The 16,432-nt window shown below is 37.7% G+C and overlaps 1 protein-coding gene across 1 annotated transcript; it reads right to left on the bottom strand.

The window, feature by feature from the left end:
• Window positions 1–488: 488 nt before the first annotated feature.
• Window positions 489–12,180, bottom strand: LOC133994383 (choline transporter-like protein 1). Its single transcript, XM_062433632.1, has 16 exons — window positions 11,936–12,180; window positions 11,583–11,669; window positions 9,498–9,640; window positions 8,553–8,689; window positions 7,649–7,733; window positions 7,165–7,334; window positions 5,945–6,034; window positions 5,632–5,774; window positions 4,759–4,945; window positions 3,681–3,849; window positions 2,405–2,561; window positions 2,180–2,263; window positions 1,958–2,095; window positions 1,591–1,827; window positions 1,099–1,173; window positions 489–909 (listed from the first exon to the last, which is right to left on the bottom strand). The coding sequence occupies exons 1-16, from the start codon at window positions 11,957–11,959 to the stop codon at window positions 886–888; spliced, it is 1,950 nt and encodes a 649-aa protein (XP_062289616.1). The 5' UTR covers window positions 11,960–12,180; the 3' UTR covers window positions 489–885.
• Window positions 12,181–16,432: the final 4,252 nt, after the last annotated feature.

Raw genomic sequence — 16,432 nt, 5'->3', positions numbered from 1 at the left:
TAAACTTGCTCGTCTGGTGCACACGGCCATGAAGTTGATAGGAAGAAGTGACTATCAGACCTTGCAGTCTATTTATGAACAAACTGTTCTTAGGCAAGCCCAGAGGATAGTGACTGAGCCATTCCATATTCTTCATTTAGAATATGAGCTACTACCCTCAGGCAGACAATATAGAGTCCCTAACTGTTAACTCAACCGTTTTAAGAATTCATTTGTTCCAACCTCCATCAAATTCTTAAACAATGCTGCTTGAGGCTGAAGATTGTGCAATAACTTTTATTATGGTGATCTTTTAGCACGTGTTTCTTCCATTGGTGTACGTATGTGTTATGTGTAATGTTATGGGATATGTGCAATACTGTTATGTAATTGTTGTTGGGATGGTATGGCTGGTGATGTATTGTTTGTTGTCATTGTGGCTGTCAAGGCATTTATGGTGCAGTCCAAGACAAATTTCCCTAAGCGGGACAATAAAGTATAACGTATCGTATCATAAAACAGTTTTAATTTATTTAGGTACAAAATTTAAGAAGAAATAAAAATCTCGAACAGCCTTTGACAAAACACAGTTATTCACTAATTATCTAACAACGAAAAAAGAAACATGTTAAACCATGTTAAATTGTTCAAACTATTATTTAAAATGTTCTTAAAAAAAAGGAAAGCTCAGGTACATGAGACAATGACAAAAAACTAAGAAACCCATCTCATTAATAAAAAACCCACAAGAGCTCTTGCCCTTTCATAACTATTAGTGTCAAACTTTATACTTGCAAGACTTTTTTTTCCAGAAATAAAATATAAAACTCAATACATATTTTGCAACTTCTCTTTTAAGAGCACTGATGTGAAAAAGGTTTTGGCATCTGTTCTTTGGTTACTTGGTCAGGCTAAAGTTCCTCCACGTGCCTGCAAGACAAAAAAGGCATAAATATTTACTCACTATGTCATCATTAGATTGTCATTCATAATTACAATTCTGCTATTCATGCATTGTTCCGAACCAGTTGGTTTGCTTAATTACTTGTTCTGAGTTAGCAACAGACCACGAAACAGCTCACACCATACAGATATGACCACAAAGATTTTTTAACTCACCATGGACTTCATTTCACGTCCATCTCCATCATCTCCTTTGTGCCGAGCCATCTTTTTACTATTCTCAACAAATTCCTGGGCAGGGAAAGACATTCATTGACATTCATATCTATCTAATAGAATATGGTTTTGACAATAAAAAGAATTTGTACCAGATTACAAATTATTCTTCAAATTAATCATTTTAAACTGCCTGAAGCAGTTAAAAATGTAAGTTGCCATTTCACAACAGACAAAAAGGAAATGTTGACTTTACACAAGCACTGTGTCAAACTAAAAAAATGACAAATAAGACATTTTAAATCTGGAAAACAATCAAAAAACACATAAAGCTTCTAAAACTCCAATCTGGATGGGGGTAGGGAGGGGCTAAAATGAACCTCTCGAGATATATTTCCTTCTTACGACAACAAGGTTGTAAACATTTCTTATGACAGTCAATTGGTACCTCCTGTATTCCCTGTATACAGTACATATATGTTCTGCTCTCACCATTAAGGCCTTGTCCATGTAGTACTCCCGTCCGGGGCTGCCATCATTATACTTTGAGTCGATAGCAAAGCAGAGGAAGAGAACGTCAACCACATTCTCAAAGACAGAAAGGAAGCAGTGGGCCACCAGGAAGGCAAACAGAGAGACGATGAATAGAGGCAGGACCCACACAGTATACTCTCTCTGGTAATTCAGGGCCAGGACGCCAGCAAAAGCTGTACACGAGACTATGAGCACCTGAGAACATAAATATAATGCTGGTTAGAAAACACCAGTCAGGCAGGGGGAGAATCTCACATTTAAAACTCTAAAATTGTTAAATGGAAAAACATCAGCAGCCAAGAGGCCCAACTATTCGATGCGGTACCTTTCCCAAGAAGAGGACAAAGTCGCCCACAGTGTTTATGGCAGCCACTCTGAGGGCGTTCTCCACCAGGATAACAAAAGCGTCACGGGCTGAGGTGCAGAAACTAGTGCTATTGATGGCTGTCGCAGTGTAGGCATTCTGTAATGAGATACAGATGTGTACTGTAAATGTCTGGCATCTTGTTCCCATGATACACCTGCTTTTCTTCAAGAGATTACTTACTTGATTCAAGTATGCTAGACACTTTTCAAGACACCACAAGCAGCAGACACAGGCTTTCAGCATACAGCGAGCGCAGGCATTTTCCTATCAAGAATGAAATTCAAATGTTAAAAAACATATAAACAAATATGTATAAAAACACCCATAAAGTAACAACTGACAGGCTTAATATGAAAATGGAGTTTTGCAACAATTTTAAATAAACTGTAAAAATTTTCAGCTCACCTTTCCTTTGAGTTGACTGTGAATGTATGTTAGGATGAGACGAGGGATCTTAACCAGTGTAATGATGAAGGAGCCTTTGGCTATAGTACCCAAGTGGTAACGGATGGTACGCATCATAGCAGAAAGGATGGGAGTTGCCGGCATTTTAGATTTATTCCTTAAAGAGAAGTATTAAAAGTCCCATTAAAAATACATTTTGTGTCCCTGGGTTTCTGACGATATATAACATATGATACATATCATGCCTGAGTATTTCTTATTATCAAAATCTTTCTCTCTTCTCTTCCTGTAAAACATTAGAATATTTTTGAATTAATTTATCCCATCATCAAATGAGAGCATAGTTGTACTCCAATTTATTAATTTCTCCCTCATCCTAATCCCATTTATTGATTTTAATTTATTGTATGCTCAATCTACCTGCCCAGGGACTACGAGCGGGAAAATAGCAACTTGCTAAAACCCGGTGCAATACATCTCTCCTTATTTTAAACAAGGTAAATGTTTTATTTTGCACTGTCCCTGTTTAAATAAAATAAAAATGACAAATTACTGATCTAACAATGTAAGTGAGAAACAGTTTAGGGGAAGGCTTAGTGAATGGGAGTGACAAATATTACATTAACATAACATTACATATCAAAACGAGACCACATAGAATAGCCTTAATGTGTGTGATTTGGTTTCAGAGATTCAGTGGTTTTTGTGAATTTTACTGTTTTTCCCACTTTCCCAGAGTCACAAACAAATAAACACCTTCAGACAGACCTTTTTATGTAATTGGTTAGTCTGAAGTATTTTAATCACAGTCTCGGACTCTGAAAACCCCTACTCTACAGCACATCTCTACAGCTCTGTGTTGTGGTGTATTTGCTAAGCCAACTTTTGAGCAAATCTGCAGGATTCCATCAAAGCCCTTCGAAATTATACCTCTCCCCACATATATTCTGATGCACTTTGACATAAGTGACACTACAGAAGTATCAGATGCTCTGATGGCAGTTTCACTGTGACTTTAAGTCACACACACACACACACACACACACACACACACACACACACACACACACACACACACACACACACACACACACACACACACACACACACACACACACACACACACACACACACACACACAAAGAAGGCATGCCGTACTTGACATCAAACAGCATAAAAAATGAACTATCAATTACATATGACAGCAAATGCAACACTGAGCTTTCTTTATGATGCCAACACAAATGCCAGTTACTTTCCACTACTTGTTCTCTACCTTGTGAAGTAGTAAGTGACCACAGCTCCGGCAATGGTCATCTGCTGGAAGGCAAGAATGAACTCACTGATCCAGATGAGACCGACAGCGTGATACCACACCGTGTACTGAAGAGGCCCAGCCATCTGATATTCAACCAGATTTGTAGAGTTGTTCTTCACGGATGTTCCTGTGAGGGAATGAAGGCTTGAGTGCGGCTTGTTTCAGTGTTCACACTTTAATTTGTGCTTATACTGTTCATCATTCTGTATTTCCTTAGTACTCTCATGCATCCTACCTGGAAACAAACACAATAAACCCTTCTGACATTTACTTATTATCAATGTATTGTTTCATGCAATTCCCAAATTCATATAGAAAAAAAAACTGTCTGACATGCACATGAAAATATACTATATTTGATTTGTTTATAACCATGATATGTACCATATGTTCTTGCACACTCTTAAAAAGAAGGCCACTCTTACAAGTTAAGAATTAAAATGAACTAATCTAACCAATAGATACAAATTAGTAAACATTCACTACATGGTATAGTTGACAAAGTGATTGCAAAGAGACTGAGAGTGTTTAGAGTTTACAGCGAGTACCTAATTCTTAATTTCACTCTAACATTATTACATTTCCACACTTACCACAAAACCCAAAAAACAGTAACTATAGCGACAGAAAATGTACGATTTTGACTTCACTTGCTATCGCCTGATGTTTAAAAAAATTTAATTAAAATCAACACAGAAGAATAGAGAAGTGGGAGATGAAGAGAGAAGTTGTTCTTTGACTCCATCCTCCCACATCACGAGACTGGCACAAGATTCATAATGTGGGAGTTTAGTCATGCCACCAAACAAGGACAAAATGTCACAAGTAACAAACTTGCTCTACTTGTTTGGAAATGGTATCACTAACGTCATCTAGCATAAGAAAATAATCTGTGTGCTGCATTTACATTTAAAAGTATTTTGGAGTGCTGAGACATCAAAAAAACATTTTGCTTTGTGAATATAGTTTTGTGGTACTCAAAATAAAATATGTCCAACATCCACATGAATTAACTCTTAGTAGCCTTCCTCCTAACCTGCGGTCCCAAGGAAGAGAAGCACAGCAATCCAGTAGACCCAGAAGAACATCAGGCAGAGGAAGGTCCAGAAAGGCTGCACGGCCAGCAAGGGCAGATGGATGAACACTTTACCAGCGACATGGAACAGAGAAATAGTGAGAGCCACGCGCTTCCTCATAAAAAACATCACCAGCAGGAGGATTACCTGGAGGGTTACACAAAGAGTTTTCTAGTCAACTGAAAAAAAATCGCTCAATAAAGCTGTGGAGTTAGAGAAGTACATTTAAGCTCTTCCTTCTTATTAGTAGAAAGTTTAACCTTCCTACATAACTGTCTGTATAACACACAGGTTGTTTTAAGTCACGTAGGGATCTGAGTGTTGTTGGAATATCTCAACACCTATTGACTACTATCACAATTAAATTATGCACAGATATTCATGATCCCAACAAGATTAATCCAGATGACGGTCATTTGATTATTCATCTAAAGTCATAATCAGGTCAGAATTTCACTTTTTCCAACACTTCGACGTATGACCAAAAAATTAATGACATTCTCATTAGCTTCAGATTTAGTTTTGTGTTCTACTTAGAACATTTTCCTACATTCCCACATTTTAAACTAAATGGTGACCACGCTGAACATTTTACTTGATAACTACATCAGAAAGTTAACATTGCCATCATCGTGAGCATGATTACATGCTAAAAGCATCCTGTGCCTAAGGGCAGCCACACAGAGCTGTTAGCATGGCTGTACGATTTCATGGTACTAGATTTGTTTACTTTTTGTACTTTGTAAAACTGTGAAGACAATATATTGTTTGCCAGGACATGCACTTATTTCACATAGTAAAAGCGTACATGTACAAAACATGTTCATACATACCGTGAAAATTGTAGCACCAATTGCAAACACAAGTAGGGCCTTGACATTGTCCGCACCCACTTCCTTTCCAAATACTGAGGTGGTTTGGCTATTAAGGGCGTTCCTGTGGTCCACATACAGCCACCAGAGGACACCTGTCCCACCTGCAAACGATCACATCCATAGGTATGTGTAGTGTCCAAAAGAGGTAAAATATTACCGGGATTCAAAACGATCTATACTGTTTTGTATAAGCATAATGTAATGTAAGAACACAAGAGTGCCTGAATTAAACAATTTAAAACTCTAACACTATGTTGGTTTTGATAGTTACCTATGGTGCCAATGACTACCAGAACTGTTAGAATCCACACCAGTACTTTGGAGATGTAACGGATGACGACCATCATGATCAGGGACAGAACTGCATCAGAGATAAAAACATAATGCATCTCATAAATATGTCAAACAATACAAACGTAAAAGAAGTAATATCAAGTAAGGGCTGCAACTATTGATTATTTTTTATTAGCAATTAATCTGTCAAATATTTTCTTGATTAATTATTTAGTCATTTTTGTCTATAACATTTGACACCTTCAAATATTTTGTTTTGTATGACTAACAGTTCAAAACCCAAATTCTGTTTTCTATCCGAAAGGACAAAGAAAACCATAAAAACCTCAAAATAGAGGAGCTGGAACCAGCAAATGTTATTGTATGGCATTTTATTTCAAAGAAAATACTAAAATGATTAACTGATATATGATTATCATTTTTAGAATAGTTGATCTTCTAATTGATTAACTGATTAATTGCAGCAGCTCTACATCCAGCCACAGAAAAGGGGTGATTTTATGGCATCTGTATATTGCAAGGTTTGATAAAACATTGCTTTATCTTAAATACATAAATAAATAAAAAGCATACTATGCAAAGTACTTATGTTTCGTTTACTTCTTTGTTTATTTTTCTTGTGTGCTGCTTTTCTATCTTTTTAAGTTATATTGTAATGCTGCTGGATCCACAATTTCAGGGATCAATAAAGTTTTGTCTAAGTCTTAACCATGGGTTTGCATTTCATTCAAACAATAAAACAAGAAGCAGAAGCTATTAATGACGAAAGCAAGACATCCCATGTTAGGAACTGCTATGAGTCATCTAGCTTTGACAACTAACCACACAACTGACAGATTAAGTAACTAAGATGACAGATGTCTGAAACTGACATGTGAGCAGTTCTGTCTTTTTTGCTGTACCAATAGGAGGAGTTCGAACAGATCTTGAATTAATGCTTGAGGGCCAAACCTCCATGGATACAATGGCTGTAACCACTCAGACATTTCCTGTTATTTTTATGACAAAAATAGCTTCCCTTCCGAAAGTTGCCTTCCCACTGAATCCTCCTGAGCAATAAGTTAGCAGCTGTGCAGTGGGAGCAGCAGAAAAAAATAAACAAACATGCCAGTTGTTTGGCATTGAATAAAAGCATTTCATTATTCACCTAAAATTTCCACATACACACTGTAAGTTGGCTGCAATCGTGTGTTTTACCTAAAGCCAGAAAGCAAAGGCCCATGATGATTTCCTTGCTGGCCATCACCCCTGTGACGACCCGGTGCAGAACACTGTTGTCACTGACGAACGTGACGAATGCCTGGGCGAATTCAGCATAGCAGGTAATATCAACAGGAATACAACGGTGGAACAGGGGAAGAGACTTACTACAAACAAATAGGAAAAAGATAAAGAACACAGGTTAATTTATTTTCAATTTAAGCAGAGGACTATTGATTGTGGCAGACTAACTATTTATTTTCTAATGTTATTCATTGGGTCTTTTTTGGTCATGGAATGCGTATAAGCAGGTCAGGTTTCAGTGTATTTTATGTGAATATTTGTTTTGGAATTAAACACCAAAATAAGTTGAATTCATGATAGTGAATCATAGATTTCCTGCACCCAATATGGTCATATGGTCACATGTGGGAGATGTTATCCGTTTCCCATCTATCCTGTTTATAAAAAGCTTAATTACCTTGGTGGAACAGGGAGTTTGGGACATTTGTTTGAATAGCTTGGGTATCTTGCAGGTTTAATATCATAGGTGCAGAGTTCAGATCCTATTGACAGAAAAACAAAAAATTAATTACACATCGAGTTTAATTAAAATATTCTGAAACCTTCAAACATCAAGTTCATTTTACAGTGATATTCAACATATTTAATGTATAATTTACTTGTCTTGTCAACAGCCAGGTGCCCATATGAACACTTAAATAGATTTCCTCGTTGTAATCATTCCTCCTGTTCATATTGTTATCAAAAGATCCCCTTCAAATGCATTTCAATGCAAGTGATGGGGCCCCAAAAGCACAGTGTGTCCACACAGTCATTTTGGCAAAGATTGTATTTAAGTTGATATGAAGCTTGTATGAGGCTTCAGCAGTCTGAGTTAGTCATATGAAGAGGATATCTGACACATTTACAGTCTTTTAATCATCAAATCCTCTCCTTGTGTTTCCTAGGACAGTGTCTCCCTGTTGAACTGTGGTGGAAGTATAGAAACAAAAAGAGGGACTTTGGCACTAAAAAGACTGTATTTGGCTAATTTGGACAGCAGAAGCTTCATATTAGCTCCTGATAAACTATAAATACATACAGAAGGAGGCTTGTGGACTTACACTGTAAATGCATTATGAAGGGATCGTCTAATGGTCAGTATGAACAGGAGGAAAGATTATGGCAAAAAAAAAAAAAAAAAAATTCAATATTCATTTGAGCACCTGACTTTTATGTTAAAAAAAAAAGACTTAAGAAACTGTGAATCTGTCCTTTAACAATGTCACACATATATGAAAATATCAATACATGCAACACCTAATTCATACAAAAGGATAATTTTTTCTCTGAAACTTTTTCACATGTGCAGTATTTCTCACCATTATTCAGAGCAAACTGCTTTACATCATAGAGTGTCTTCAGTTCAGTAGCAGGGCATTTTGAAACACACAAGGCAATGGACTTGATCTTCCTGTTAATGATGTCGAGGTTGCATGGGTCTAGAAAGAAGACATATCTAACAGATAGAAAAATCAGAATTTCAGATTAATTAACTCAAGTATAAAGTTCTCCGACAAAGATTTTCCCATATAACAAACAGTATTCCACAACTTTTCTTTGATCAAAATATGAGAGATGTAGATGTGGTTATTACTATGCCAGTTGGGACTGTCTTGGCAGAAAATGAAAGATGGTGACATTTGCTACCCTGTCACACAGATCCGTCTTTGTAGCAGGAACGCCTTTTATTCAAAGCCTCCATGGGCAATCAGCCCATCAATAAAGCATGACCCATTGTTTCAGTGAAACTGGGCCTGCAGACTGCATGCTGATGGAAAGCTACTGCCCGAAAAGGAAAACACACTGAGTTTTTTTCTTAACATTTTACAACATTTGTCTGACTCATTTTCTGTGGACAGCTTTCATCTAAGAGTGAATGATCACACTGCTATTTGGGATATGTAATGCTTAAGTAAATGTGAGTAGTTAAAATCAGTGTGCTGGACAGCTCAACCTTATCAACTTTATAAGACAGAACAGGAGCTTTAGTTAAAGTGTTTACAAATGCAGCAATGGGTTGTTTGTAGCAAATTAGATGAAGATTACATGATGCAATCCTTGCATGCACACATGCAATGCTAAATAGCTTCTTCTGTACCACCAGCTCTCAACCAGAGGGGGCAAATGAGGGCTCAACATGCCTACATGGATGTACAGAACCCATCACATAATGTTCTGGCACTGTTGGTGATCTAATTAGAAAAAAAAAAAAAGTCAAATAAAAATACTTAAAATGAAAGCAGGGATTCGAGTGTCAGACTAACTTGTTCTCTCTCATGTCTCGTCCACTGAGTTCTACTCCCTCAATCTTGCTGTTGTTCTGACCGCAGATGTTGCCGTAACTGTCATATCCTGAGATAATCCTGGAGGCACCTCCTGTGGCGATGGTGAAGCCACAAATACACGCCTGCACGAGACACAAAGTAGGTAATGATAACTATTGGCAGTGAAAAACAAAATATTCTGAACATTAATAAGCATGCAGCACTATGCAGTAGTTTTTAATTGGTTATTTTCAATGAAATCTAGAATCAAGACATGCTTTTTAATTTTCAATCGACAAAAATGGAAATGTTTGTAGCAAGCACTTAATCTCCAGTTTATCAGATACATCTATCTAAAATGAAACTAAACTGTCATGAAAGTTCATGAATGTTCTGTTTTTGTTTAAAGAGGTGTTGTTTCAACTTTGTGTATTCAGTGTACCTTTAACTATCATCTATTTCAGCCATATATCTTGGAGGTTAAGAAAGAAAGCCTAGGATGACATGGTGTCCGAGTGTCTTCGAAGAGAAAACGATACTCTGTTGACTTGAAGCCATAATATATGGAATTGTGTGAAGGACCTTATAGAAAACATATATGCCGTTGACACTATGCCAAATATAGCTATATCAAGAACTTTGAGTGTTGTTCCAAATGTTGTGGGTGCACTATTATATAGGGGATTACACACTGTTTTCTTGTCTATCATTGCTTGTTGTGTTTTGTATGCTGTGACAATAATTGAACCAGGCCTGATATCAAAAGTAATTAAAGACAGTGAATTTGTGGATCTTGATTTACTTTTTGGATAAGCAGAAAGCACCTTCATTCACCTTAACAAAATAAATATATATATATATACACACACACACTGAACACAAAAATAAACGCAACACTTTTGTTTTTGCTCCCATTTTTCATGAGCTGAACTCAAAGATCTAAAACATTGTCTATATACACAAAAGACCTATTTCTCTCAAATATTGTTCACAAATCTGTCTAAATCTGTGTTAGAGAGCACTTCTCCTTTGCCGAGATAATCCATCCCACCTCACAGGTGTGGCATTTCAAGATGCTGATTAGACAGCATGAATATTGCACAGGTGTGCCTTAGGCTGGCCACAATAAAAGGCCACTCTGAAATGTGCAGTTTTGCTTTATTGAGGGGGTCTGGGGGGGGTCAGAAAACCAGTCAGTATCTGATGTGACCACCATTTGCTTAACCCTGCTAACCCATCTCCTTCCCATAGAGTTGATCAGGTTGTTGATTGTTGATTGTGGAATGTTGTTCAATCCTCTTCAATGGATGTGCGAAGTTGCTGGATATTGTTAACTGGCCACAATCAACAACCTGATCAACTCTATGCGAAGGAGATGGGTTAGCAGGGTTAGGCAAATGGTGGTTAGGGTTATGCAAATGGTTGTCACACCAGATACTGACTGGTTTTCTGACCCCCCCCCAGACCCCCTCAATAAAGCAAAACTGCACATTTCAGAGTGGCCTTTTATTGTGGCCAGCCTAAGGCACACCTGTGCAATATTCATGCTGTCTAATCAGCATCTTGACATGCCACACCTGTGAGGTGGGATGGATTATCTCGGCAAAGGAGAAGTGCTCACTAACACAGATTTAGACAGATTTGTGAACAATATTTGAGAGAAATAGGTCTTTTGTGTATATAGACAATGTTTTAGATCGTTGAGTTCAGCTCATGAAAAATGGGAGCCAAAACAAAAGTGTTGCATTTATATTTTTGTTCAGTGTGTATATATATCCAAGCTATTTTTGTCTGTGGGTTTTATGCTGTGCTATGTCAAGTTATGCAAAACACCCTCTTCCCTACCCTCATTAATATAAGTGGGGGGAACAAATTAATATAAACACCTCCCAATACAACGCAACACAATTTAACAGCCACACAGCAGCAGCAATCTCCAAAATGACCATAAAGTTGAATAAACACTTTTCTAAAACTGTTTCGATACAACAACAACAACAAAACATGATAACTTTCATGAAGGTATGATTTACTGCATTAGTTTTCCTACACCCATTGCACACTCTCATTTAGCATGAGACTTACCATTCCGATACAAAACAGTGTGAATATGATGAGCCATGGGATGTCCGTGCAGCTCCGGACCTCCAGTGGTTTCCAGTCACGTTTACCCTTCCAAGGCATAAATAATATATATAGACGGTTATACTAAAATGTTGCTTTTTGGTATTGCTGTGGTTATTGGTGTGAGCGTGTTGCAGTAACCTCCCCGCTGCTCCAAAACCAGCAGACAACCCCGCTGTGTTGTTTTTGTTGAAAACAAGCTGATGACTGTAGACGTGACGTTACATCACGTTACACGCTCAACTCCTTTTTGAATTTTAGCGTTATGTCTTTCAAGTAGCCACAACTTCCCCTCATATTTTAGCTAAACTTACCTCTGCACTGCTACAACATCCCATCGTGAGGTGGTCGCGACCCGCACGGACTTCAGCTGAAACGAAACAAAAACTTTCTGAATTTTCTTCGGTTTGTAACTTTTCTTTAAATTCTTATGCTCATTTCCCTTACTCTCTACTTTCGATACAAGGACACATTTATGCTCTATCGAAGTAGCAATTCAAAGCTTTGTTTATCTCCTCCCCAATTCAGTAAAAAGTACACTCATTTGTAGACGCCCCTGTCTTTACGGCGCCAGGTAAACGCGGAAGAAAACTTCACTTCAAATGCTGCCTTCAGGGGCTGTCAGAAATGTAATCATTTGAGCACAGAGATACGTTGACATGCAACAATAACAGCTGTTAAAAAAAGCTACCCGCAAAGCTTTCATTTGCCTATTACGTGCATCTGGCTGTTTTATGTCTTCGAAGCAACTGAAGCATTGCCAATTTAAAACAGTTTTAGTTAAGTGGACATCAGTCGAGACTTACGATAGAGGAGGATTTAGAAAGTTACGAGGTGCACTGTAAGCAGTACAGAGGTTTGGACGTGTAGAATTTGGCGCCGTTTACTGGAGTAAGCAAGTAACTGTTCCCATTAAAGTTTTTGGTTGAATTTAATTCATAGTTGTAACCAGAAAATAAAACCATTAAAGGCGACTAATCTTTATGAAAATGAGCTTCATTCCGTGGAGCTGCCAACCTGTGACCTGTGGCGGCCAATGCCTGAAGTGAACGTGGTGAGTAATTCTTCAGGCACCGTCTATGCCTAGATTATGAGACTTTTTTTGTAGGATTGTTGCCCTCTAAACTCATTTTATTCATTGACTACTATTGCCTGTTGGGGGGTTTACACTTTGAAACGGAAGGTTAAGGTTATGTGTGTGTTAATACTAAGTGTTTTATTATACCAAATGACTGCACATCTATAGCGTCTCCCCACATTCACAAACATAAGGGTCTGTCGCCCCCAGCTGTCTGTTTTAAGTTATTGCAACCAGTTTCTTTTCTCAAATGCTAATTTGTTGATTTATTACAGACAATCCCAGGTAGCCCTGCTGACAGGGGACTGTAAGGCTTCATCTTGCTCATATACATTTGTGAAGGAATGCCTGATGACACAGAGGCTGCTGCAGTCCCTCCAGCTGAAGGACGGCCTCCCTTATCTCTGTGCAACCTAACCACCTGTGATAGGAGCTTATCAGAGGTAGATTTACAAATCAAAGCTAAGGGAAAAGATAGTCATTTGGGTGCCCAGGTAAATCATGTGTCTGTATTGCATCTTCAGATGTCTGAGACAGTCCACTGCTGCCCCTTTGTACATGTTCACTTCTTTATTCTACCTTCTTAATTAAGGCCAGCAGTTTTTTGTCTGATAGCCTAACTTGTGTTCTTTGTTCCAGGCTTGAAGGTGGTCAGACATTTAAAATATGCTGCCATTGGAAACTCCTAACCAGATTCAGATGTTTCAAGTCACATAATTTCTTGGAGGCATCACCCCCTACCTGCTGTTTTTTGAGACATTTCTTCACCTCACTCATTGTGAGGGTTTTCCTGACATGTGCTGTCCCTGAGTGGGCTGGAATGTCGAACAGTTTCCTAAAGAAGAGGTTTGCATTTTTATTTTCCTCATGCTCATATTGCACCATAAATGTTTCTACTGCATTGCGTGAACACTGGAAGGGAAGGTAAATATTTAACTTTCGTAATCCACTTTTCACTCTGAAGGTACAATTGAGTAGTTTTGAAAATGCATCCCAAACTAAGACAACATTTCTTCAGCTGTAGACCTTATACACAATCCTTTTTTTAAAACGCTGTTTTCCAGACATATACACATTGTTTCCCTCATACCTGATTATTTCTTTTTTGTATCCATATGGATTAAAAGCAAAAATAACAGTAAGGAAATGCAGATAATTTAGGACCTGAACATATGATGAACACCACTCTTTGGAATCTTTTGTCAATGTATGCGAGAGAGCAAGTGCAGATGTTGGGATGATGGCACCAAAATGCAAACAAACATGGAGAGGAAACATCACTGTTCTGAGGTTTCTCATCATCATATGATGAAACAGCTCCTGGCCCCTCTTCTCCTGATTATTAGACTCAAGTATTTCCTTTTGATGCTGCTGTGGCAACAGTGTCTAAGGATAACACATTTTCCTGGATCTCTACTGGAACAGTCAATGCCAGCACAGCATATGTTCAGCAGAATCCTGGGTGGGGGGATGCTGTATGTAGTACGTCACTATCCTGGCCTTCATGTGGTCTGGTCCAAGCTCAAGAATTATTTATCATAAACAACAGGGCAAAAGGGTAAATATTATGTGGCTCAGTCCACAGATACTTTTAGGATTCAAGCCATTAGAAAATGTCAAGTCTCACAGGATGTAATGATCAAATCCAAAAGGTGAATATATTGGAGCCTCTATGTTGTTCTAACTTTTTGATGGAAGAATGGGTGGAAGGAAGATTTCACCTTTCAGTCTTTCAATAGCATCTTTGTGAATCACTTGTCTTTTGTTAAAGTAAACAATGCATCTTTGATGATGATTTGCAATCAAATACTAGTAAAATCAAAAGCTGTCTATTGCAGTCTTATTAATGTGGCACTGTTCAAGAAAAATACTGTAGTTTCAAATTGGCCCAAATTAGAACAAATCTGAATGAGAGTTTTGATATTAAAAAGGTCCAAAACAAAAGCAAAGTTGAATATTTGCTTGTTAATTTAATCATATTAGATTTTTTTGTTATATGTTCTTGTTAGATGTTGGTCTTGTTTGTTATATGCCTGTGAAATATGTACCACATTACATGTTCATGTGAGGGTTCTGTGTATCTTTAGGTATGGCTGTTTGAATTCCTGCACACATTTAAAGTCTACAGAAGTGTGAGAATGTGCTCAGGTGCTTGTGGTTATACGGTTATGGAGCATGTGTTTGAGTACACAAATCGAATACAGCTGTTGTTGCTCCTTAGCCCTGATCCACATGAAATGTCTGTCTGGGATGCTAGTATATTGTCTCAGCAAAAACAAAGTGGACTTAATTTACGTGTAAGTAGATCCCTGACACTAACACATATCTCCTTCCCTCAATGGCATTTAATTCCTGCTGAAACAGGATGTTTGGATGTTACAGTATAAACTGTAAACCAATAGGATATCAGTTAATGAGAGAAAGGCTGTTTGATTTTGGGCAGAGAGGCAGAGAGGTAGGATTTCTTTCACTGTTTCATGGTTTTCTTGGTTCAAGTTCAAGCCTTCTTGTGCACGATAAGGTCACTATTGTGACAGGTTTTAGGGAAATAAGAATCTCAATTTTATTCTATCTTCAATGTCTTGTTTGAGATAGGCTGTTTACAGGAATGTTAGGGTTGGAGATGTGATGATATACACTGTAGGATTACACAACTTTGTCAGCCATCTGTTTCTGCCAATGTAGTGGTTCTGGTCAAAGACCATTGCAGACAATGCTGTAAACAACTGTGCAGTACTGCTATATGGCAATATTGGACATGCAATATTTCTGCATCCATCTAATTACATAACTTTACATACATTTACAAACATAGCATTTTAATAGGAATGTTGATGTTGTTTTTAATATGTAATGATATCATTTTAAATCATATTGTATTGAATTTCTATTGCATTATCAATACTGTCTATATTATTGTAATCTAATAGGAGTTTTTAATTACCAGCCAGTATTATTCATTTTATAATGAAACTATATGCTGATATGGGGTATATAGTCATGATCCCTGACAGGATTGGCCGAATCACAACGCAATTACAATGACTGTAAATAATATTTGTTTTCCAGTAGGACAAATGACTTTCAAATGACTTCATGGCGACACTGTTGGTCATCCAGGCCTTCCAGCCACACAAGAGTACTAAAAAACAGATGAGATCAGACCAGATGCTACACAGGGAACACTGTGGGTAGTTTCTCCGCATGTGACAGTATTTTCCAATGTCGTCATAAAAATATAAGGCCCAGATGACAAGACTGTATCATTTGATTTGATAAACCAAACAAGACATTATAGTTTTCCACAACATGCACACACATACACACACACCCATATAATGTCCTCTCTTATATCATGCACACACACACAAACACACATACACACACAGACCCTCTCACAAGAAGATTAGATAGATTATTTTAGCCTGGAGATTGTTATGATCTGTATCCTCAATAACTTGTACTTCCTGTTCCCACGGTAACAGTCACACTATAACCCATGATCACTTGCCAAGGCCCCCTTGGTTTCTCCCATGACGACTTCTTGTATATAGACCCACACAAGCATAAAGCGAGTCGAAATCAGAGGTTGATTAAATACAATTTTTCAATTAGGACAGCAAGGCCGCCCTTAACTGGATTTCTAAATGCTCTTAGGCTGCATCATCTACAGTGTTTCATTCAAGAATATCATGAATGCGCAAGTTGCCACTCTGGCCTTAAACACAGTTAT

Source organism: Scomber scombrus, chromosome 2 (genome assembly GCF_963691925.1).
Source record: "Scomber scombrus chromosome 2, fScoSco1.1, whole genome shotgun sequence".
NCBI classification, from domain to species: domain Eukaryota; kingdom Metazoa; phylum Chordata; class Actinopteri; order Scombriformes; family Scombridae; genus Scomber; species Scomber scombrus.
This window is presented reverse-complemented; position numbering and strand designations above follow the sequence as displayed.

Coding starts and splice junctions, on each gene's coding strand:
- LOC133994383 (XM_062433632.1), bottom strand. CDS start 11,959: ATGGGATGTTGTAGCAGTGCAGAG. Junction 5,775..5,944: donor GGTAGTCATTGGCACCATAG/GTAACTATCAAA, acceptor GATCGTTTGCAG/GTGGGACAGGTGTCCTCTGG. Junction 1,174..1,590: donor ACATGGACAAGGCCTTAATG/GTGAGAGCAGAA, acceptor TTCCCTGCCCAG/GAATTTGTTGAGAATAGTAA.